Below are 25656 nucleotides of genomic sequence, written 5' to 3'. Positions count from 1 at the left end.
GTGAGGAGCCAGGGCAGGCTGGGATCTGGTGCAGGGTAAGGAGCCAATGAAGGGTGGGTAGCCAGGGCAGGCTGGGATCTGGTGCAAGCTAAGGAGCCAATGAAGGGTGAGGAGCCAGGGCAGGCTGGGATCTGGTGCAGGGTAAGGAGCCAGTGATGGGTGGGGAGCCAGGGCAGGCTGGGATCTGGTGCAAGGTTAGGACTCAGTACAGCCCATGAAACTAGCGGCAGGTTGGGCGGGGAGTTCGTGACGACCAACAGACCAGGTATGAAGCGCGTGTCTGAGGGGTGAGTGCAGGCTGGGGTAACTACGGGGTAAGACGTTTCTACAGACCAGTGTGTATGATGGAGGGAGTTACTAGACTTGGGGGGGGGGGAGGGGGAGAGAACTACTGGCTTGCCTATCGTGCAAGCCAGTTGTGGGGTGGGGGTAGTGCAGCCCGCGGTGCAACTACAGACTAAGCTCGTGCGGGCCAGTGTGTGGGAGCTTGTGCTGCGTGGGAAGCAACCTCGGATCTGGTGAAGACGTCTGTAGTACTACCGCAGCCTGGGAGCTGGTGAGGGCCACGGAGCTGCCCACGCGTGGACAGACGTCTGGCAGCGCAGCTAGTGTCCCCCTGCACAGACCCCTCCCACCCCCGACCCCACAACCTCTTACCTTGGTGTGCCGGATCTCCAGGTTGGCCGTGGGGGAGGGCAGCAGGTGCAGTGAGGCCATCAGGGCCGCGGGGTCCGTCTTCACCGCTCCGGGCATCTCGATCTTGCTGGAGGTCATGCTGTGGGGCACAATAAAGGGGCGTGCTGGGAGATGTGGCGCTGACTGGAAGTGTGGTCTGTTGAGAAGTCGGGTGTGGGATGCAGTGGTGCCCAGTGTATCCCTGCGGCGTGCAGTGAACTGGTGCCCGCTGGTATAGTTGATCGTGCGTTCACGCTCGTGTGCAGTGAGGTTGGGGGGCACACGTCACCCCTTTCTGAGCACGGCTTGAAGCCCAGTACGTGCAGTGGGCAGGGTATAGTGAGGCTGAGGCCTCTCTTCACTCCCTTCTGAGCAGGGCTCCAAGCAGTGCGTGCAGTGGGCTGGAGTGCAGTGATGCTGAGGCCGCTTCTCACTCTCCTCCGAGCAGGGCTTGGAGTGCAGTGCGTGCAGTTTGCGCTCTCTTCTGGACGCCAGCTCTGTTCCAAGTTCTGCCCCGGCTCCCTGTATATAGGCAGGTGTCAGGTCCACTCTCCTCCCACTGGGCCGCTGGGCAGGGAGGGGCTGGGCCAGCGAGTCCGGCCTTGGAATTACATAAACCCTTTAGCACTTCACGCCCAGTAGAAGTGCATCACAACCCCCCGGCAGAGTCACACGGACAGCGGGAGGTGGGCGGGCAGGCACACGGGCAGCGGGAGGGGGGAGGAAACGGCCGGCAGAGTCACACGGACAGCGGGAGGGGGGGCGGGAAAGGAACGGACAGCGGGAGGGGGGGGCGGGAAAGGAACGGACAGCGGGAGGGGGCAAGGAAGGCACTCACCTGGATTTCCTCGGTCGGCCGCGGAATGACGAACACAAACATGGACGCACAAAAAAAATAAACCCCGCCCACGGCCGCGATGACGACATCGCAGAGGCGGAGAGCGAAAAAATCGTGGGAACGCCCCCGAATCTGGTCCGGCCTTGACGGACAGATCCGGCTTCCAATGGCTAGCCTCCATTTATGGAGCTAGCCAATGGGAGCCCGGGGACGTTCCTATAGCCCATATAGTAAACATTAGATTTCGCCTGCGCTGAAAAGCTGCGCAGAGCGCAGCCTTCGGCCAGGCGAAACCTAAAAATAAGCAGCAATTTATCAGAAGGCGTAGCCTGACATTTGACCTCTGTCTTTGAAGCGCAGCAAAAGTGACAAGATAATTGCAGAATTGAAAGGCTTCCTTATTTATTGCTTGGACTTTCACAACTCACCAAAAGTCAGTTAGCAGCCCATCAGTGCTTCGCGAACCCCACTTTTGGAAACACTGACCTGGGTGATACCCGGTTATGTGGAAAGGTATGCTTCAAAGAGGATGTAAGCTAGGCGATTTCTTGGCAATTTCTTGGCAGTCATATAGGTTGTAACACAACGTACCAGGTAAAGCGTGATTACTCAGGATTAGAAAGTATTGAAGCTGTATTAATATCAAAGTCAAAGTCAAATTTGTTATCGTTTTTGATTATTTTAAATCATTACAAAACACAATAGAAAAATCATCCTTAAAATTTTCAAACAATTTATACTTCATTTTGCATAAAATGATCATCTGGGTTACCTTACCCAATACCGTGTATTTAAAATCATGAATTTAATTTTGTAGGTTTATTTTATACAACGCTGGGTAAGAGGCCAATGGTCCATAAGAGTTGTTAGCTAGCCATCTGAGTTAAATCTATTAATATGTTATGATACGAGCGACAATGGGATGATTAAGAACAATAAGAAAGAGTGTAATATTAGAAAGATACACAATGTAATGGCAACGTAAACATTCTGGCCTTAAATATAATCATGCAGGATGATATTCTAAAATGTCATAATGATGCTAGCTGATACTCTAAGTATACTTGGACATAATCTAACTGAGCCATGTTATCTTTAATCTATCATTTCTGTGTGATTTTGTTTGATTCCTGGTGTGCCAGAGGTTGATTGGCCCTTTAAAACATCTCTTGCATAGGGACTTCAGTTTGCACTGTTCTTGGTGAATAAAGACTGTGAGTTAGCTATAGTGAAGGGATACCTCATGGCGCTGTCTGCTTTTCTCTGTCTACTGGATCAACCCTCCGATTCACCCTAGGTCACCCGTGGTAATTAGATTTCTGAAAGGCCTGATTTGTAATGCTCCAGTGGCTCCATATTTCGGTTCTGACCTTTCCTATGGGGACTCCATTTAAGCCATACATACTTGTCAGTTGAGATTTCTGGCTTTCAAATCTGGTTTCCTCACTACCATCGTCTCACTTTACAGGGTTAGCGAGCTGCCAGCTTAGTCTGTTTGACTTTGTTTATGTGCTTCTTTCCAGACAAGTTGGTGCTGCATACTAAAGCTGCTTTCCTTCCAAAGTGGTTTCTACTTTCCATCTCGGACAGTCTATCACCTTTCTATCCCTTTTGCCTTCACCTCACCCCACCATGAGGAGAGAATTCACCAGCCGCGGCCCGTGGAGGGAGTTGCGGTGGGGCGAAAGGTGGGGCGGAGGAGGGTCAGGGTGAGGGATGCTAAAAACCGGAGTATGGATAATTGGAGGTAAGTAAACAATTTAATTAATAAAACGAATTTCGTAGCGCGCAAGGCATTGCCGGTTTTTAGCATCCCCCACCCTGCCCCTCCCCCGCCCCGCCTTTCGCCCCACCGCAACTCCCTCCATGTGCCACGGCTGGAATTCACAGCCTCATCCCGAAGCCTGCAGTCAGTTTCTACTTCGCCTACATAAAGGAATTTCCTTCAGATGACTAGCTGTTCATTGGTTACTCTGGCTGTAAGAAAGGGAAAGATGGACATAAACATATTATCCCATTGGATTATTTTATACATTAAGCTCTGTTATGCATTAGCCAAGAAAGAATCACCTAAAGATATCAGGGCTCCTTTTACCAGAGCGAAACCTCCCCCTAAGCCTGGCTAGAGGTGTTCCAGTAGTGAACATCTTCAGGAAGCCACGCTGGTCCTTTCTCCACACTTTCGCTAAGCACTATTGCTTGGATTCAGAAGTGAGGAAAGACTGTCATTTAGCCCTGTCTGTCCATCGTGATTTCCTAGCTGGTTCTTCAGTCCCGCCACCAAAGGAGGATTATTACTTTAGAGCCTATTCAAAGATTAGAAATATGCAGGTAGAAGTATTCATCAGAAGAAAAAGTTACTTACCTATCGTAATGATCCTTCTTGTGGATACTCTATCTAACCTCAGATTGCTCACTTACCTTCCCTCCTCCACCTCCCAGAAAACACTATAGTGCTTCTTAATAGGATTCCAAGTTAGTGTTTGTATTGCACCCCTGCTTAAATGTCAGTCTTCTCGACGATGCCTCAACGTTGCAGCAAAAGTAAGCCTGGGCAGAGCTTGCAGAGTTGTACTTCATGGAATTCGACTGAATTACTGGAAAACTCATTGAAATTCCTGGTGGAGTAACTTGCACCAATTGAGACCTTCTCGCTTGGTCTCTTGGTGCGTCCGTGCATGCAACCCCGACGTAGTAAGGCCTCCTGACCTTACCTCCTTCACATGGTGGGTATTGGTGGTTATCCACGGAGTGCGGTCCGGCCGTCAATCTCTCCTAGCCGCTGTTGCCTTCCTGCTGGCTGCTGCACACTCTGCTGAATAGGGAGAAGCCTGAGCCTCCACTGCTCCAGCTCAGATTCAATGCATGAGCCAGCTTAGTGCAGCAGCTAATCTCCAACGTCAATGACACAAGGACTGCAGAGTGCATGTCATATTGCTTGAAGACATGCCCGGCCCTATAATGGGATTTCATTGGGACAGGCATGCCTTCACGCAATACGACATGCGCACTGCAGTTCTTGATGTTCTTGGAGTTGGGGGTAAGCTGCTGCACTAAGCTGGCTCCTTATACAGTGGAGGCTCAGGCTTCTCCTTATTCAGCGGAGTGTGCAGCAGCCAGCAGGAAGGCAGTGGTGGCTAGGAGAGACTGGCGGCCAGGCTGCGCCACTGTGGATAGCCACAATTTTGGAGGTAAGTCCTATTCTGTGGCACCGGTAAACTCTGCTCTGCTGTGAGTGCGGAGTTTTTGCAAACTTTGCTCTCAGTATGCAGTGTGGAGTTCTAAAACTCAGCAAACTTCGCTGGCAGGGCCACCCCCTTTTGTACCGCTACCTTAAGCAAGAGCAGAGTCAATCATCCGCGGTCGGTAGTGGGATGACCTGCAGGGCAGTGACGTGGGGAGGGGGAGGGGCATGGTGGGGGGTGATAATGTATGGATTACAGAGTTTTACAGGTAAGTAAACATATAAATAAATAAAACGAATTTTGTTGTGTGCACTGCATCACCAAATGCGATGCAGGGCGCGAACGAAATTCGTTTTATTTATTTATATGCTTACTTACCTGTAAAACTCCGTAATCCATACATTACTACCCCCCACCCAGTCCCTCCCCCTCCCCACGTCACCACCCTGCAGGTCATCCCACTACCGACCACGGCTGGAGTCAATGTCAGTCAGGGCGCCCGTCCTGGAACCATATGGCTCCAATGATGTCATCCCAACCCCCTTCCTGATGTAAAATGGAGCCTGCTCCCTGTACCGTGTGTGGAAAGCTATTGCAAACATTTCCAGATCCAGGACATTCAAAGGTGATCATTTAATGATATCTATCAATAATACTAAGAAACGAGGCTGATAGCATGAAACCTCACTCTCATAATCAAAAAGAGTGATGGCATAAAGATACAGTACCATAGCTTACTGGTACTAGAATTTAGTGTAATGATTCAGTGTAAGAACATAATTTTGAAGTGTTGGAACTTCAAGATAAAGTTTTAGAACATGATCATAAATGGCTCAAATTTGTAATATAAATTAGAATATAACAATTCATTGTCCGAATACATTGATAAAGAGTCATAAGATATAAACAATGGGCCAAAAGTACATTTGATCATAAACATATGTTTACATTTGAATTTACCATTTTAAGCCTGCCAAGAATTGACAGGTGCAAATCCTTATGGGATGCGGGCTGGGAAGAGTGGACTTCCAATGCCTGTATGGCCTTGGAAGTTTAGAAACGCTCACAAACATGTATGTGTGTGGGAATTCCCAAATTCCTAACCCACCCTGGAAGTGATTGAAAATGTATTCGAGCACTGGGCAGGAGTAACTCGCCTTTCAGGGGTGGAAAGGTAAATGAATCAGTCCCACATTTGCTGGTGGTCTAGAGGAAGGTCTTTCTTCATGTCCTGATGGGGAAATATATTTTCCTCAAACAGACAAAAAAGTGATTTTTCATAAGAGAACATATGTGGTAGAAAAGTAATCTTGTCTTCCCAAGACTGTGTATGAAAACATGCACCAGGCAAACCTTTCCAGGCTTCTTAATGGAAAGGTTGATGAATAGCAAAAGGTCAAAAAGGTACATTCAGGTGGTGGCAGAGATCTTCCCCCATTCTTTTCTGGGTTTTTTCATGATTAGGACTCTCAGTGCATGTTCCATCATGGAGATAACAGGTATGTGAGGCTGTCAAGATCAAAGTCATTTTTTTAAGTGAAATGAGATGATGGTTCCAGAACTTTCATCAAAGTGGTTTGTATTTGGTCAGAAAAGTGCATTTTCAGATGAGACTTTGATCATTTTCACCATTCCGCTTCTTTGTTTCAAGTGTGTTTAGTGCATAAATTCATTTGGTATCCGCAACAGGTATTTTTATGTGGGCTCCAAGGGACGGGTCACTTTCAATATATTTGATCACGACTGATCTCAATGCACATTTTGAACAATATTTGTGTTAACTAAACAAATGCTTGTTGTAATTATACCGTCTTGTTCTTATTCTCTCCTGTTTCAAAATTCTTCCTCTTTCTTTCCTCTCTTGTCTGTACATTTTGGTCCCCCTTGGACTGTCTTTATCTCTTTCTTCAGTTACTTTCTTGGAGAGCTGGAAAAGTGTCTAAAAGATCCTGACCTCCTGGCGCAACTCTTCATAAAGCATGTAAGTGGATCTATCCTCCAACCTATGTAGTATTTTTACGTTTTAGGTTGTGATTTGAGTTTAGTAGTGCTGTATCTTGCTTTAATCCTTTTTTCAAGTGTAATTGAATTAAATCGGGCCACATCTGTTGACAATCTAGTGCAGGTGCCTGAATGTTTGATCCATCGAGAATGTATTATTTTATTTTATTATTGATATTTAATTTGTTGTAAACCAAGCTTTAAGGAAAAACGGGTTACTTTAAAGTGAATATATATCTGAAACATGAGGGACTGTATATAGGATTTGAGGTGTGATGTCTAATTTATATACGATACAGAAATACGTTCTGTAATTCAGACACCGAATATTCAGCCACCAGCTCCATCCTTCTCACGCTAGGTTAACAAAAAATAACTATGCTTTGTGATTAAATGCCTGTGAGCAGTTAACGTGATAGTCTGTGTTCAATGAAGCCTTATACCGTATTGCATGTCACAGTAATCTAATGCTGCACAAGAAATATCTTTAGACAAAATTGAATATGATATAGTATAACACGAAACACAATCACAAATTAGAATGAATATTTGGACTTATGAGGAGATAAAGAGAACTCTATGGATTAAAAAGGTATCTGAGCTTTTCTCCTTTGTGTACACTTAGTTGCAGTTGAAGATAGAGCACTCAAACTATTTCAGGCAAGGTGCAGCAGCCAAATGAATACAATTAAATAGATTTGCAAAACTAAGATGCTTGATAGATCCAACAGAGGTTGATCTCCTTTTACAAACCTCCCATGGGATACCTGTGTAAAGCACATCGACTACAGATAGTAGAAATAATGTGACATACATGATCTGCGTCTAAGCAATTGCAGTAGAATTTTATTTAGCATAACAGTGCCCTTGTAAATGTTCTTTGTGCCATGCATTGCACGGTTGCTTTTTGTTCTTCAGTCAAAGGCTGCACTTCGGGCTCTGAAATTGCATTATGTATGGCAAAGTGGCAGTGCCTTATCTGCTACTTGGTTGTGTTATACTATGGCAATCCCGTGGACAAAGGCCAGATCGGAGCCAGGCAATTGGCTTATTAGACTCAAATCTAGCTATAAATAGGGCACAGAGAGGAAATAACGGGTCATACCCATCCAAATGATAATATTCCAGTGAAACTCCATTCATTTATGGATACGAAGAAGATCATATCGGTTGTGGTCCTTCTTTTCTGAAGCATACGGGTAGTTCTAGTCTATCGTAGATATTTAGAACACAACAATAATCAACACTTTGTAGGCGAGAATAATCACCACTGAGTATTCCCAGAACCTGTATAGAGCCGACGCAAAAAACACAACTCATCCTTAAGCATATAATACTCACTAACACAAAAGTAGGTTGGCTCCCACTGGTATTTCCCGTATTTGGAGCAGGTCAAGGAGGACATGAGAGTGGAGGCATTATGTCCTCAGGCACTGATGAAGTTGCTGCTCATACAGTCTTACTGCAGCAATGAAGCATGTTGGCCTGCCATAAAAACTAGGTCAGACACCCGACATAGTATGTTTAGTCATGTGCTAGATGAGATATATAATAAATGACTATTGACCACCTGTGACACATTTAAAAAAAAACTTTTTATTAAACAGCTGCTCAGTGTATAACAACATGGTTGATCGATTATTAGTATAAGGGGCATCACAGAGAAAAGGGCAGAGTACTTTCACAACATCTGTTTCAGGTGGAAATTTACAACATACATTTGTATAATTATCGCAGAGGCTATTGTCCAACATATGCTCTGAGTCCAACTCTCAGAGTATCGCTCACCCTTTTGTGGTAACCACTCACTATCCTGTGTAGGTGCACCATTAGTCCCAAACTTTCTCCCATTTCCCTGGGCAGCCCTGAATCTGGTATACCAACTGCTCGGCACCCGTTGGCACCAGTACAAATCAGTTTCCCAATCCACCACACATGGAGGTTGACTAACGTTAGCCATGTCTTCTGATATTTGGCCCATACCTTTTTACCTGTTATGTTCAGGAGATGTCACCGAGCCTCCAGCGGCACATCTAGGCTTGTGACCCTGGCAATAACTTGTACCACCCACTTCCAGTATTGTTGGATTTTTGGGCAGTCTCACACTATATGGAAAATTAACCCACCATGAAATGAAATACCAGTATTTGTAAAGCGCACAGCTACCTCCAAAGTGGTGTCCGGGCGCTGGGGGCCCTCGGGAAGATTAAGCGAGCTAATGCCCAGAGTCACATGGTGCTGGGCTAACCTGCCACGGTGCCTGGGATTGAACCGTGAACCCCGTAGTCCAGAGTCAGTCACCCTGGCCGCTGCACCACACCTCTTCCATATCCACTTCCTCTGGCGCCTATGGTCGTTCAGCCTCTCCCCAGGTGGTGTAGGAGTGATCTAGAGTAGTATGATCTGTGGAGTATCCTCAGTTGTAGTAAGTGGAAGTGGGCACTTATAGCAACCTCTCTGGGGCTCTGGACTTCCTCCACCCAATCATAATCCTCAGTAAGTCCAATGTCTCTCTCCCATGCTTCCTTCAAAGGGTCAGGGGAATTGCTCACTAATTTCCTGTATGTCAGGTAGGTCACTTTGTCCATCATAGGATCCAGTAGTGGTTGGACCTCTAATGGCGCTGACTCTGGCAATTGTCCTCCCTCCAGAATATGTTAACATAATGCGTGCCCCAATTTTGGATGTCTAGCCTGCTCTGATTCTGCCATCTCATCTCTTCTTAAAATGTTATCGGAGCCTGCCCTCTCCATACATCCTGCCCTAAGTAGCCAATGCCCTGCAACCCCCAGTTGGAACAGTCCTTCAGGTTCCCAAGTTCCCATAGTAGGTCACTGTCCCATAGTGGCGTCCTGTCCATCAGCTTTCCTTCCTATCTCACGAATCTGGTGGCCTCTCGCCACTGCCTCACCACCTTCTGATTGTGAATTGGCAACGCTCTCTACCGCGCCCTTCTATACAAAAGCGGTGGATAGCCACGGTTCCCCATGGCCTCTTGATCTACTCGGTATGCCATATTTTCTGATATTTGGGCTATACCTCTTCACCCGTTATGTTCAGGAGATGCAACCAAGCCTCCAGTGGCATATTGAGGCTTTGGACCTGGGCCATAATTTGTACCACCTCCCTCTAGTATTGTTGTATTTTTGAGCAGTCCCACATTATATATAGAAAAAGGAACCCCCCATGCAACATCCTCTGGCTCATAGAGCCGTGCTAATCTCCCCAGATGGTGTAGGAGTGATCAAGAGTAGTACGATCTGTGGAGTATCCTTAGTTGTATTAAGCAGAAGCGGGCACAAATAGCAACCTCTCTGGGGATCTGGACTGCCTCCACCCAATCATCGTCCCCAATAAGTCCAATATCTCCCTCCCATCCTTCCCTCAAAATCTTCAGAGGGTCAGGGGAATTGTTAATGAATTTCCTGTATGTCAGGGAAGTCGCTTTGTCTGTCATAGGATCCAGTAGTGGCCGGTCCTCTAATGGCGCTGACTCTGGCAATTGTTCTCCCTCCAGTATATGTCGGCTTAGTGTGTGCCCCAACTGTAGATGTCTAAACCGCTGTGATTCTCCCATCTCATATTCTGTCCGCAGCTCTGCACAGGTTATTAGATCCTGCCCTCTCCATACATCCCCAAATAGTCAATGCCCAGCAACCCCCAGTTGGAAAATCCCTTCTGGTTCCCAACTTCCCATAGGAAGTCACTGTGGAGTCCTGTCAGTCAGCTAGCCTTCCCATCCCAAGAATCTGGTGACCTCTCACCTAGCTCTCACCACCTTCTGAGTGTGGGTCAGCAAAGCTCCCTCCCATCACCTCCTATACAAAAGTGGTAGATAGCCACAATTAACCATGGCCTCCCAAACTACTTGGTTTTCAGGTTCATTTCTTTCTGTGAACACCCAATCATTGATTTTGAATTGAGCTGTTCAGTAGAACTTGCATATGTCTGGGACTGCAAGTTCCCCACCCCCATATACCCCTCTTTGGAGTTCACAGAGTGCTTTTCTCGAACTACCCCATCTAATTAATTCTGGTTAACAGATATCACTTCTGATTTTAACCTAAACAAGTGAATCCATTAAATAACATTTTATTAGGCTACTCAAGCAGAGAGCCTCCTTGTGGGTGCCCGATGAGGAGCATTGTCCTATGATGAAGCATGACACCCTTGGGGGTGTGAGGACACTTGCTCCTGAGCATTCCGATGCCCCCCTTCTGGGACCTTGGCTCCTAAACACTGACCTGTTTCTATTCTTTCTCTTCAATTCTTTCAATTCTCGATGTAAAATCTTCAATCTGAATCTAACCTGTTTTTCTAAGTAAGTAGATGTGTTTTAGTTACAATGGAAGAATATACAGTAGGAGAATTCAAGTCCACTAGCACATCAATCATAAAAAGGACAAAGACAACAGCCATTATGGTTAACATCACCCTATATTTGTCTGGTGAATTAGACACCGTTGTTTCTTTCAAGTTCAAAAATCAAAAGGCACAAACTGTTCTATTTGGCAACACCACCACCTCTTGGAATGACTCCTGATGACCCTTGGAACTTGGACCAGCACCCAAACCAAGTGACCATTGCAGAAATGTCAGCATAATCCTGGATAGCAAACTGACCGTGAAGTCCCTGATCAACCCAGTTGCCTTTGCTTGCTTTCGTACACTTTCCTTGTTACGTAAAGTCTTCAAAGGGCTCCCTCTGAACACCAGACATACCGTCACTCAGGCCATAATCGCCAACTGATTAGACTATGGCGAGACACACTCTATGCTGGAATCACCACACAGCTTCTGCAGAGACTCCAGACCATACAGAACGGTGCTGCCAGACTCATCTTAGACCTCCCAAGTTGGATCCACATCACCCTCCACCTCAGAAAATTCCATTGACTCTCATTCAGAAGAGAAGCCAATTCAAGTGAATGATCCATGCCTACAAAGCCCTGCACAACCAAGGACAAGCCTACATCAACCATCGCCTAAATTTCTACCACTGTACCAATCAACTATGCTCCGCCTCCCTCTCCTTCGCCCACACCCACGCATCCACCGAATCAAGAGCGGAGAACGCTCCTTCTCCCATGTCACGGCAAAAACCTGGAACGACCTAACTCTGCTACTACAGAACTCCACATCTTTAGTAGAAATTCGGAGAGCTCTTAAAACCTTGATGTTCGACTGAGTCACTTGAACAATCATGAACCTCAAGTGCCTAGATACCTTTTCGGGTGATTAGCTGCGCTATATAAATTCACTTGATTGATTGATTGCTTGAAGACAGTCAAAAATAATTAAAAATGAACCAATCTTCTCTGTGGTAGTTGTTAATTAAGGAGGCTTTTCAAACAATTTCTGTTGATTTTCAATTTCATGTGTTTTGAGCCTCATTATCAGCAAAGTAAGTCCGTTTAAGAGCTGAGAATCTTTGACTAGGCACCTGTGTTCTCTTTGAGCTCCTGAACAATGGCTTTTCAGTGTCACTGTTATTTCCTTCCCTTGTCTCTGTTTCCTCGCTAACTCTTACTGGGATGCATTCTTCTGACACGACAGTCTCAGTCCTTCACCCTTCCTTGGCCTCTCTTCTCTTCTTAGACCCTTAGGTGGAACTGCATGGCCTTTTTTTCAGGCTTCTCTTGGCTCATTTACCACAGGCTGAGTACTTGTCTCAGGTTGGCTTTGGGACATTTATGGACAATCTCCTCCTCTGAATATTTGGGTTGCTCTAAAGTTTGACTCTGAAAAACAGTGGATGTTGACACTTTTCTTCACCAGCTTGTCTCGCTCTCCTGGTATGAGAAGCATGTGCCCAGTTCAGAAGGCCACCGCACTTCACAGTAGTGTTCATCACAAGGATGATCTAAAAGGGGCTATGACAACAGGGCTTCAAACAACTTTTCCTGATATGTTTCTTCACCAGGACCAATTCTCCGAAACTTAGATCATGGCACTGTTCCTGTCTTGGAAGGGGAGTTGCCAACTCAACCTGGTGAGAACCAATATGCACCACGTCAGCCAATCCTTTGTAGTAATCGAGAACCATGTTCAACCTTGTTGCCATAAAACAGCTATTCTCTCCTCCTCCTCAGGAGGCGTGCGGTCACTGGCTCTGGCATCTAGCTGCTCCATTGACCCAACTCGCATTTCCCCTTCTACAGTGAGGATCTTTCTCTTACAACCAGACTGTCCCTAAATTGGCCTCCAAAAGTGTGTCCGTGTCCAAAACACTCCTACTCCCCTTGTTGGGGATGGATCCAGCATTTATGCCCTGGAGTCTCGGAGACCCCTCTGTGAGTCCACAGCGACAAGGGAGTCACATATAGCGGAGGACTGGGAAAGGTCCCCTTAACGCTGGGAGCCGTCGCCCACCCAGCCGGACGTTGGACACTGTGTTTCCGCTGGGTTGCCTAACCCCTCCCCCACCTCTTCCCTCCTTCATTGTTCAGAGTGCGCCCGTGGCGAAAGCACCCCTCTCCCCTTGTTGGGGAGGGATCCAGTATTTATGCCCTGAAGTCTCAGAGACCCTGCTTTGAGAGTCTACCACAACAATGGAATCACACATAACAGACAACTGGGAATGATCTCTTTACCGCTGAGAGCCGTCACCTTCCCAGCCGGACGTCTGAGACTGTTACTTCCTCGTCTCCACGCTGTGTCTCCTACCCCCTCCCGCACCTCTTCCCTCCTTCATTCTTTGTCTACCCCCTATTCCTTTCCTCTCCCCCTGCCTGCCTTGTTTATCCTTATGCCTATGTTATGATTTTGTAACTCATGTAACTCGTGTAACTAAGCTCCAGCAACTGATGTAACTGTGTAACTATGTTCTGAAATAATTTTTTTCCTCATGTAAAGTGCTCTGATACCTCTGGGTCTAGCCAGCGCTATATAAAACTTTCCAAATAAAATAAAATAAATAACCATATAATCTGTAACATTCACAGGCACAAATGGAAGCACGGCAGGAAGTCTCATGGCTCTCCCCATTAGAATCTTGTGGGGGGACAATCCTGTCTTCCAATCAGGAGTGCTTCGGCAACTCATCAGCACCAAGGGGGCGGCATTAGGTCACTTGAGGGATGTGGACGCACATAGTTTAGAAAATCGGGACTGCATCTTCCTGTTGATATGTTCAACGTTGCCAAACGCCGCTGACCAGTAGCTATAATGAAGTCTCTGATTCATCTGCAGGACTGCGCACAGCATGCACATAATCTCCTTATTAAAATATGTCCTACGATCCTACTCTAGAGAAACTGGTAAGCCTAACTAATCAATAACCGTTGGGCCACAGTGAGACTGTCTTTTCGTCTAGTAAGGTATGCTTACACCCAAAGGGAAAAGATGCACACTACAGCGAAAATGTAGTGGAGCCCACTAAACACAGGCATCTTAACAAAGTCAAGTTGCAAGCGATTGAAGGGACCACCCTAACTCCCTTTATGACTCATGGTAATGACCGCTCTCCGGTCCCGCGTTTAACTGTTAGCAAGTGGCATATCTGTGGCACAGATTCTCTGCAATGGCACAAAATGGGGATTGATCCAGTATGTTTGGAAGAGACACACCATTGCATCTCTCCTTCTATGGTTCAGGCCATGGAAATGTTTAGCCATGGGTGACCTCATTGCATCTGTTAATGCAGGTCTCCCATGTGATACAACGCAGATTTCATCCTGATTCTTCACACGCCCTGCTCTGACCCACCTTTCTTGTTCTATTTCTGGGACTTCATCCTGTAAATTCTCAATCTCCTCCCACATATCAGCAGCAGTCAACAAAAGGTTCATAGTACTATCATCTTTTGATTCCTCTAAATGATCTCTATTCAATGTACAAGACTCAAGAGTGCAGTATCTGGCCATCTCATACCTTTAGCAGTTGCCGGTAGTCACAAAATCACATACAGTCTGATGTGCTGCATGCACATTTCACTACCGCTATTTCAGTGGGCAACTGTAATGCATCAAGCAAATCCATGGCATAATTCCCGTTATGAACTGGGGAACCAGAGAATGTCCTAAAATATCTCTGGGACCACAACTGGTCAAAATCATGGACCACAGCTAACTTGTATCGGCCATCAGAATAGATAGTGAGCTTTTATTGGCTAGAAACACAGAAAGCTCTAGTAAAAGCGATCAGTTTGTCCATCTGTGCAGAGGTTACATTGCACAAATTGGAGGTTTCCACTACACCTTTAGAGGTGCACAATGTATAAGCTGCTCTTGGAATTTCTCATCCATCTCCACAAACAAAATAAAATAGGGCTCTAGCAGAGGGCCAATTTGTATGTCGGTTCTTGGCATGGTACACAATTCTGTAACACACAGGTAGTCGTGGTCAACCCCATCATCATTTTCATCAGACATAGGGAAAAGCAACAATGTGTCAGGGTTCAAACAGGTGCAGCTCTGCATAGTAATGTTCTCCTCGACAAGTATTACTAGCTTATGGGTAGCGTCCATTCTCAGAATGATAAAGATCTTTTGTTGGGACACTTTCCTTGTCCTTTTTTCAATTTGATGTCCAAGATACAGAACCTCCATCTATCAGTACTGCAATTTGGTAGGGGACACTTTGTGACCATTTTCAGCTAATTGGTTCACATTTTAAGGATGTCTTGTCTGCATGCATCTTGGGTTGTCAAATCCACAGTAGGTCATTGATGTTCTGGGCAAAGGCAGAGTTTCATGGCAATGGCAAGATCTCCAGATTCGTTTTCAGTATCTGATTGAAGATGGAGCGGTTTTCTATATACCCCTGTGTGACTCGACACCATACCAGAACTTTATTTTGGAAACAGAATGTGAAAAAATAAAAACTATCCTTACCTAGAGGAATAGAAAAGATTGTTTGACACAGTTCAATGACTGTGAACCGCTCGAATTCACTGGGTATTTGAAAAAGTACGATGGCAGAATTTGGTACCACAGGACAACCTGGGATGACAATGTTATTGACCTTTGAAGGTCTTGACAATTCTCCATTTCTTATTTGACTTATGTGAACCCATTATAAATGAACTGCAGGGACTCACTTATATCTCTTTTAGGATGTCTTGCTGTCGCATGGATCAAGTTACTGGAGTAATTTCAGTCACGGTCTTTAGTGAGCGGTTGTACTGGGGCATTCACGGATACTCTGGATTTTGCTTGATGGTAATTCTCACAGGTTCAACATCGTTAATCAGGCCAATATCTTTGCCAGTGAAATCTCAGACTTAACCCTTGGCCGAGAACTTTAAGTCAGGGGGTAAGTCTTCTTGTGTCAGAACCGGGAAGAACCCAACTGTTGGCTATTGTGTGCTCAGTTTAAACCTTCCTCTTTATTGTACATCTGGGGCCATATGTAGGTGGCCAAATACCGGTCGGTAACGGCCGATTTAGGCCGTTAGTGACCGGTATTTGGAGTTTGAGGTGTAGGGGCCTTAAAAATTACAGATTCTGTAAATTTACCGATTCGGTAATTTACCGAATCGGTATTTACCGAATCTGTAATTTGAGATGTAGGTGGCACTGTAAACAGTGCCACAGGGCCTTAAGGATTCGTTATTTACCACCAACTATTAGTTGGTGGTAAATAACGAATACCTGTGTTATATGCAAACCTGTGCATGTACACCTGTGCCATGTGGCACACATACATGCCCTAAGGGCATGTATGTGTGTCACATGGCACACAAGCACTGATCAGGGGTGCAACAGGGTGTCAAAGTGACACCCTGCCACCCTTGACTATTCTGTAATTTTACTGAATCGGTATTTACCGATTCGGTAATTGCCATTGATTCCTATGGGCCTCAAGGCCCATAGGAATCAATGGCAATTACCGAATCGGTAAATACCGATTCGGTAATTACCGAATCTTAACGATTCGGTAATTTTTACTGAGTATTTACCTACATAGCATTTATCAATTTGTAAATACAGAATCGGTAAAATTCGGTATTTACGAATCGGCCTCATGTAGGTAAATGGTATTTACCGATTCGTAAATACCGAATTTTACCGATTCGGTATTTACAAATTGATACACCATTAGATAAATCCAGAGGTAATTTGGTGTCCGCTGTGGCCCCCCAACTGGTTAGCACCACCATAAGCGCTCTGGTTTAAATGGAAGCACTTTACACAGAGCTGCTCGATTTCGGTCGGTCCCACTCTACTAACTGGGTGACCTTTGGAACTAACCCAAGCAGTAAAATATTTCTATGTGGAAGCTTAATCATTGGACATATTCTTCTTAATTATTATAAGTCTTACATGGTACCCAGAACTCTTTCTTTTTTTGCTCTTATTTGTCATTACAGCTGTGTACAATTTCATTACATATTTAATAGAATGTATCCATTCTAAAAAAAGTAGGAGGTATAGATTTAATCCAACATTTACATGTTAAGATACAGACACAACTTGTTTTTATCTAATGTTAATAACTCATAATTTGAAAGTAAACCAACAAATACCAAGGGAATGCTCACCTGTATATCGAGACCAAATATTTCTGTCATACCTCTAGTGACTGAACTCCAAAAATGATTTAATACTGGGCAACTTATAAACATGTGCTCATCATCTGTTTTATCCTGCTGGCACTTTAGACAACAGGGAGCTTCTCCCTTTGCAAACTTGGAGAGCTTATAAGGAGACCAATACACTCTGTGAAGAGAGAAGAGATGGTTTCTTCTTAAATTGGCAGCTTGTACTGTGGGGTATAATAAATCATAAGATATTTGCCATAACGTTTCTGAGCTGGAACCCAGTAGCATTCGCCCCACAGTTGTGTTGGAAGAGTAAACTCTTCATCTGCCAATTCTGTCAGAAGCCAATAAAGATTTGCCACTTCTTTCTTGTTCCATTGATTCTTTCTTAGAGCTGTCTCTAAATCATTTATATAGCCAACAGTAATGCAGATTGACTGGGACCAGCTTTTTATTTGTATGTATTTGAATTTTGAAAGTTGATTACTCGTTATTTCCTTGAGATCTTCCTAAGATAGTATACTGCCTTCCGGAACAAGTTGAGCCCACAAATTGATCCCCCTGCTTTTAGTGGCGCCACTAATAAATCTTTAGTCCATTCAGGAGACCCTGGTGTATCCCATATAGGAGCCATTGCTCTGTAATAACTAATCCTCAGACGTTTCCTGATTTTATACCAAGTATCGGCTAAGTCTTGAAAAAACGTTGGTCTCCAAACCTATATTTCAAAAAGATTGATCTCCTCCTTTTGTGTCATGCAGCATTACCTTAAACATTTTTCCTATATCGGAGTTATTTGGCTCCCAGATAAGCATTTTTCCTGCTTTTAATAGGAATACCCATGCATCATAAGTTAAATTCGGCGTACATAAGCCTCCCTTATTCTTTGTCCGCCTGAGCTTTTTGTACGAGATTCTAATTCCTTTAGAAGCCCATATAAAAGAATTTATTTTTGCCTGAATTTTTTTCAGTCCAACTTCTTTAAAAAGTAAAGGTATGTTTTGAAAAAGAAAAATAAGTTTTGGGAAGAGCATCATTTTTTCCAGGTTATCTCTACCGAATAATGTCATGGGTAAGTATGCCCAGTTTTTTAAGGATTCAGAAAGCTCTTTGTCAACTCTGTGGAAATTTGTATCAGCTAAATCATTAGTATTTTGAGTGATTCTAATACCCAAATACCTTATTTCTTTTTTTAGAGAGTAATTGGTAGGACACACATCAATATTCCAAACCATGCATTCGATTTTAGATTGATTTATTTCGTATCCCAAGAACCTTCCAAACTGCTCAGCTAGGTTATATATACAGGGGATGGACTTTACTAAATCAGATGTGAATATCATCATATCATCTGCGTATAAAATACTTTTTCCTCCAGTTTTTGTTTATAAAAGGTGGTATGTGCTCATGCCTTCTGATCTTCTCTGCAAGCAGTTCTATGCACAGATTAATAGTAAAGGCGAAAGAGGGCATCCTTGCCTAGTCCCCCTTTCGATTGATATTGGAGGAGAGTGGTTGCCATTTATCAGTATTCTTGCTGTTGGAGTATGATAAATTGAAGAAATTGCCCTGCAAAAATTTTCGGCAAGATTATGTTTATTTAGGATAAAATTTAAATAGACCCAGTTGACCCGGTTGAACGCCTTTGTGGCGTCAAGCGTGATAATAGCCATTGGGGTTTTGTATAGTGTTGCCATATCTATGACCCCAAATAGATTATATGTCAAATCTTGAATACATCTCCCTCTCACAAATCCCTTTTGGTCTTCATGTATTAGATCAGTTATACCATTCATTCTCTCTGCTAAAATTTTGGATAAAATCTTATAGTCCAGATTTAACAGAGAGATCGGCCTATACGAGTCACATTGTCGGGGCGACTTAAATGATTTCAGTATCAGCGCTTCCGCTGCTTCATCCCATGAGGGAGGCAATCTCCCTACTTTCTCAAAAATATGGGAAAATATTTTAACCATTACCGGAATAAGAACCTCTCCTAATACTTTATACAATTCCGCCGGAAGACCATCTGGTCCTGCCGCCTTCCCTTATTCCCTGACTCTATTGCCGTATTAATTTCGTTTTGGCTTATTAGTCTATTAAGATAACGGGATTTCTCATCATAATTTTATTAAAAGGGATGTTTTCGAACCATGCTTCTATTGCATCAACCTGTGGTGTTAAATCTTCTCGATAGACATTATTGAGGTGGTGTTGAAAAGCTTCTTCAATTTCGTGGGGGATTTTACATTGATTTCCGGCAGTATCGCAAACTATTTCTTTTATGTTAGCTTTTGCTAGATAATTTTGTGTTTTCCAAGCTAATAGCCTGCCACAGCCTTCTCTGTATTCGAAGTTGGCCACCTTGCTTGCCTCCCATCTTTTTTTAATTCTGGCATCTAGAAATTCAACCAGCTCTGATCTAAGCGATTGTAGAGCCTCTACCTGAGGAATAGGTTTGTTCTCTAATTTCTGAATTTTTTGTTCAATATTTCTTATTTCTGCCTTATATTTTTTTTGTCTGGTGATCTGAATAGCTGTTATCCTACCTCTTAAAAAGGCTTTATAGGCATCCCAAACTATTTCAATGGGAGCGCTTTCCAAATTAGTCTGAAAATAGTTTTTTGTGTCGGTCATTAAATTAGCAATTACATCCTGCTCTAACAAAATCGCCCGATCTAATGTCCATCTTTTATTGATCAGATTGCTGAGAAGTTTCAAAATTAGTGTGAATGGTACATGGTCTAATAGGTGACCCCCTAAATGTTTTATCTCTTTTACCCATTCTCTCAGTTCTGTACTGAGTAAGAGAAAATCCAGTCTAGATTTATGATTATACTTTTTATTATAAAAGGTATACCCTCTCCTGATACCCATTCTTTCCCTCCATATATCTATCCAATCGAGATGTTTCATCATGTTTTTCAGCAGCGATCTCATTCTACAGTTCTGAGCTGATCTGCTATTTGAAGATCTATCCAGAACAGGATCTAAAACTAAGTTGAAATCGCCCGCCAAAATCAAAGGATCCTGAAAGGGTAATAACTCCGCTAATAGTTCTTTCAAGGAAAATGAGTCATCTAAATTGGGGCTATAGTAGCCTGCGATGGTACATTTATATGTATGGAGCTTTATTTTAACCCATGCCAATTTTGTCAACTTTAAAGCTTTCCACTGATAATGCTGGGATTTGTTGTATGATTATGGCCACCCCCTTAGTTGTTGTTTGTTGTGGGGTGCATATTACTTAATTAATCCATCTCTTATTCTTGCATAAATTCTTCATTTCATGTTCGGTAAGGTGAGTTTCTTGAAGAATAAAAATTTGCTCTGCAGCATCCTTAACATATTGGAATATTCTTTCCATTCCATGTTTCACCCTAAGTCTGTTTAGATTCCAGGACATCATTCTCAAATATATAGCTGGGTCAGTTATGGCCATCATTGTTGTTCCTTGTGCAAGACATCATGTAAGAATTATTATGGCGAATTGGACTATTTCTTTTTTTACCTTATGCTCCCCACCCAGTGACCTATCCCTTCCCCCCCCTTCACCTTTCCAAGTGCTCCCCTGGAGAACCCCCATTCCTCCTCTTATGGCCCTACTCTGGCCTATGAGATCTCCCTCTTCTGATCGGGACAATAAAGTAATCAGATATAATGATCTCTGCAATTAATTTATTAGTCAGTCTGTGCTTCTTTTTTTTTATTTTATAAGACTGGACAGATTACAAAGCCAATGTTCCACTTCCTTGTTTTGAGATAGACTGCAGAAAGGCCTTAGCCTCCTCAACTCTCTTGAAAACACTCATTTTATTGTTAAACATCACTTTTAGTGTTGCAGGGAATTTAAGTTGAGCTGTTGCACCTAATTGTTTAAAAGGATCTATTAATTTCCATAGCTCCCACTGTTTCGATGCTGTGATAGAGGAGACATCGGACTGAATTTGAAAAGAAAATCCCTCTGCATTTAATGTGTTTGCTTTTAATGCCTTATTCAGTATATCATCTTTTAAGTTGTAAGTCAGAAAGTGGATCAGGATTTTCCTTGGCCTGGTTTTGTTGGGACTAAGTCTAAACGGGTCCCTGTGCACCCTCTGAATATCTGCAGCTAAAACATGTTCAGAGCAATCAACTTTGATTGTTTCTTTGATCAGTTTGACCACAAAGTCCTTTATATTGCCACCTTCTGATCCCTTTGGGACTTTAAGTAACCTCAGGTTATTTCTTCACTGAGAGTTTTCGATAGATTCAAGCTTATCCTGTATGCCTATTTCACGTTCTTTTAATGTGGTGAGGTCTTTAGCATTCTCGCTTACTATTACAGTAAGCTCCACCACCTTAGTTTCCATAGCAGCTGTTCTCAAGGTCAGAGCATCTAGCTTGTCCTCCATTTTCTCGCAAAACGCTTTAATTTCAGTTTGATTTTTCTCGGACACCTTAAACCTGCTGCTCATTTCTTCCGTTAAAGTCTGTAAAAGGCCTAGGACTGAACGAGATTCGGACATACATGCCTTCTGTTAGACTGTCAATATGGACCACTTCCTCCTCCAAGTGCTGACTGACCTCTGATTGAGTGCCGTCCTTAAAGGAATTTAATCTATCATCGTCCTGGTCTGAGGTCAAAGCTTCTTTCAAACCCTCTTCTGTATCCATGCTTGCTAATAATTGAAATTTATTAGAGCTCAATATACCTGCTGTTGCCGTTTTCCCTTCTGATGAGATTAGTCACTACAGGTTTTAAAATGAATGTCTTAGGAATCATTTTGAAATAGTCTTTTAAAGAAGGTACAATATTTACTTTTAGTTGCTTTTGTATCTCTGTCTTTACCTTCCTTTTGTTTTTATTCTTAGGTTTTACAGATTTTGTTTGATTCTTAGTACTCCGAACCTCGCTATCAGTAATGTCCTGATGAATTGCAGGGCCCGTCTCTGTTGCTTTAAGAGAGTCCAATGGGGTCCTGCCCGTACTTCTTAAAGTGTAGCGATATCTCGTTTTAGAGTCTAAAGATTCTTTTCTCTTTTTTTTTATCTTTAGAGATCCTATCAAACAAAACTGAATGAGTCAATTCCATACAATCTGACCTTATAATACAAGGCCGACTCGTAGCAATACGTTCAAGTCTCTCCTGCTGTCTTTTTTGTCCTATTGCAGATACAATGGATTGTGAGAAAATTAGTTTCTCTCTGTTGCCAGCACTGCCTTTCCAGTTATGTAGGGAAAATTTTGCCGTTGCTTTCCTTCCACGGCGAATCCCCAGAGCTGCCCAGGTCCACAAAATTGTCTGCACCTCCTGATTCTTAGCTTGGCTTTCACCGCGGCTCTCACCCACGGACGCCAGCGCCGAACAAACTTTTGACGCCACCATCGCCTCTAGCATGTACACCGAAATAGTCTGCGACTTGTAACTCCCCAGAAAAAAAAACGCCCAGCCCGGGGATAGCTTTAGAACAAAATTAGGCTGTACACACGGTCCTGCCCCCTCCGTTACGGCAGACATAGACACTCCTCACCGGTAATACGCTCTTGGCTTCTCATTGAACACGCCCGGCTTCATTTGTTCGAATGAGGCGCTGCCGACCATTTTCCTCCGTCCTTGACCGTCCTCCTTCCTCGGTCTCCACTCTCCGTGACTCTTAAACTGAGCAAAACTACAGTTTAGCCAAACTTAATTTCTATCGCCTTCACAAATGTCTTGGCTGCTGAAAGCATCCCTGTTTCTTGTAAAAAATTGCAGAGAGGCAAAGTTCAACGTCCCGAACCCCAGAGCCTCCCGCGACCTGCTAAGCACTGGCCGCCATGTTCTCCCCCGGGCCATTCTGAAATCCCTTTTGTGCTAAGTTCATTTGGGCTAACATGAATTTCTCTTAAATTTTCCTCTTCCTCACATCCAGATTATCACTGCAATAATTTGTGTATCACAGAATCACATGTAGGGGCTTTGGCTGCCAACAAATCACATTATGCTGAATATGTGAGCTAATCTCTGGGTTCACACAATTATTGAGATTTCATTTTTCAGGATTTTCAAAATCACCACGCTGTCTGAAAACCGGCATTAACCTAAAAAGCATTCACGGACTCTTTAGACTCTTGGGTGGTCCCCTTGATATTTTAAACCAATCAATCTCTTTCTGCGGAGCCTTAGGTTTCAAAATGGCAATCACCTGGTTATACTTTTCCATGACAACAGAACAAAGCACATGAGTTTGAGTAAATCTTTGCTGCTCATCATTCCTCCACAGGATTGCTACTTAACCTTTGCCCACAGGTCGCTAGGGAGCACAATAACAAAAAGGTGTTCAAATCATACCAAAGCACTTTTGAAATGTTCATAAACCACTCCGTTTGAGTGTACCACAGGTCAGAATTTTTTCTCAGTTTTGGAAATTGATTTGTTAATGTGAAAGGTCACCATGACTCCAAGGTACATGCATATATCCACCCCAGCCACCTCCCTCGGCGGGTAAGCTTTAAACCCTGTATTGCTTTTGCTCCTCTCCCCATCTAGCCATTAAGCCTCATCTTTCTTTTACTTTCTTTTTTCCTCCTGAGCCCACTGGTTCTTAATCCTTTGAACATCATTCCACTTCTGAATGCTAACCACTAACTCTCTTAGGTGTAATTTAGATCAGTTATTTGCATGTTTTTGATAGTGTCCTCACTTATGAACATCCTGAAATCTTTCTTTAAATTGTGACTTTTAGACAAAGTAACCTCAAACTCAGTGGCTAACCCCTCCAAATTTTTATGAGTTTCACAAGCACATCTAGCAGCTTCCTTTCTCAGGAAAAAAAGTTCCTCCTTGTAATACCATCTATAACTTCCAATTTAAGATTTTTCTTGACAAGTTTCTTGAATTCAGCCTTCTGTTTCAAAACATCAAGCCTCCTTTAAGGGGCTTCCCTTTCTGGGGTGTCTGGCTTAGGACTTTCCTCATCCTCTACAATGGGTACACTCACAATGGAGCTCCTCATGTTCGTAGTTGTGCTCCTAGATCTAGGGGCCATATGTACCACCATTTTTAGCGGTTGCAAATGGCCAATCTGGTCGTTTGCAATGCTAAATAGGTCTGTTGCATGTACAAACCCTATTTTGCTAGTCAGTAACCTATTACCGGCTCGCAAAATGAGGTTTGTGATTTGCTATTAGGAAGGGGCGTGCCAAGACCGTCCCTTCCTAATAGTGACTTGCAGTGCCATGTATGAATGTTTTGCAACCGAAATGTATTTGCAAAACATTAGCATTTTACCACTAATGGAAAGTTGGTGGTAGACCAGTCACAAACGCAAAGGGGTCACCAAGGGACCCCTTCCCCTTTGCAAATGGGCGCAAATATTTTTTAAGAGCAGGCATTGGACCCACGAACCAGTAATGTTTCATTTTTCTTTTGGAAACGCATTCCGTTTTCTTTTAAGGAAAATGGGCAGCATTTTGAAGAAAAACTGCTTTATTAAAAAAGAATCTGCAAAAGAAACAATTGATGGACGGAATGCTGGACAATGCATACATTCACCCCCAAATCACAAGGATCTGGGTTAAATCCATCATTCATTTATTTTATTTGAAAAGTTTTATATAGCGCTGGCTAGACCTGGAGGTATCAGAGCGCTTTACATGAGAAATAACATTATTTCAGAACATAGTTACACAGTTACATCAGTTGCTGGAGCATAGTTACATGAGTTACAAAATCATAGCGTAGGCATAAGGATAAACAAAGCAGGCAGGGGGAGAGAAATACAGGGGGAGAGGAAAGGAATAGAGGAGGTAGACAAAGAATGAAGGAGGGAAGAGGTGGGAGAAAAGCATAGCGTAGACATAAGGATAAACAAAGTAGGCAGGGAGAGAGAGGAAACCACACCACCCCAGTTTGGACTGAGCCATATGCAAATCAGTTTGACCCAATTCCTTGTAGGAACAGTCCAGCCCAAACTGTCAAGCCAGGTCCTCCCTGGACCAGAAACAAGCATCCTGGGACCGGTATCAGGACATCACCCTTCATCAGCCAGGCTAGCTTGAATGCAGTGGTGTAGTGAGCACGGGCCCCATGTCTGGGCATACCCTTCCCACTTAGGGCGACATCTGCAAAAGAAACAATTGATGGACGGTATGCTGGACAATGTAAACATTCACCCCCAGTCACAAGGATCCGGGTTAAATCCATCATTATTTTGCTCACCACACCTCCCCAGTTTGGACCCAGCCATATTCAAATCAGACTTGACCCTGTTCTTCCTTGTGGGAACAGTCCAGCCCGAACTGCCAAGCCAGGTCCTCCCTGGACCGGAAACAAGCATCCTTAGTTGGCAGGGTATTCCCAGACGTGGGTCCCTTGCTCACTTTCCCACTGGATTCAAGCTAGCCTGGCTGATGAGGGCTGTTAGCCCGAAACCGGTCCCAGGATGCCTGTTTCCGGTCGAGGGAAGACATGATTCGGGCTGGACTGTTTCCATGAGGCACAGGGTCAAGA

The 25656-nt window shown here is 43.9% G+C and overlaps 1 protein-coding gene across 2 annotated transcripts in view; it reads left to right on the top strand.

Annotated features, from left to right (window-relative positions):
* ARHGEF25 (Rho guanine nucleotide exchange factor 25) overlaps window positions 1–25656 on the top strand; it is an 896541-nt gene that overhangs the window by 691785 nt on the left and 179100 nt on the right. For both annotated transcript variants that reach the window (XM_078688964.1, XM_078688966.1), the window contains one exon: window positions 6610–6679. In XM_078688964.1, coding sequence (XP_078545090.1) covers window positions 6610–6679 — 70 coding nt within the window. The remainder of the gene's footprint in view (window positions 1–6609; window positions 6680–25656) is intronic.

This window comes from Lissotriton helveticus, chromosome 1_1 (assembly GCF_964261635.1).
Source record: "Lissotriton helveticus chromosome 1_1, aLisHel1.1, whole genome shotgun sequence".
Classification (NCBI taxonomy): domain Eukaryota; kingdom Metazoa; phylum Chordata; class Amphibia; order Caudata; family Salamandridae; genus Lissotriton; species Lissotriton helveticus.
Note: the sequence above shows the minus strand (reverse complement) of the source record. Positions and strands in the feature narration are given on the sequence as shown.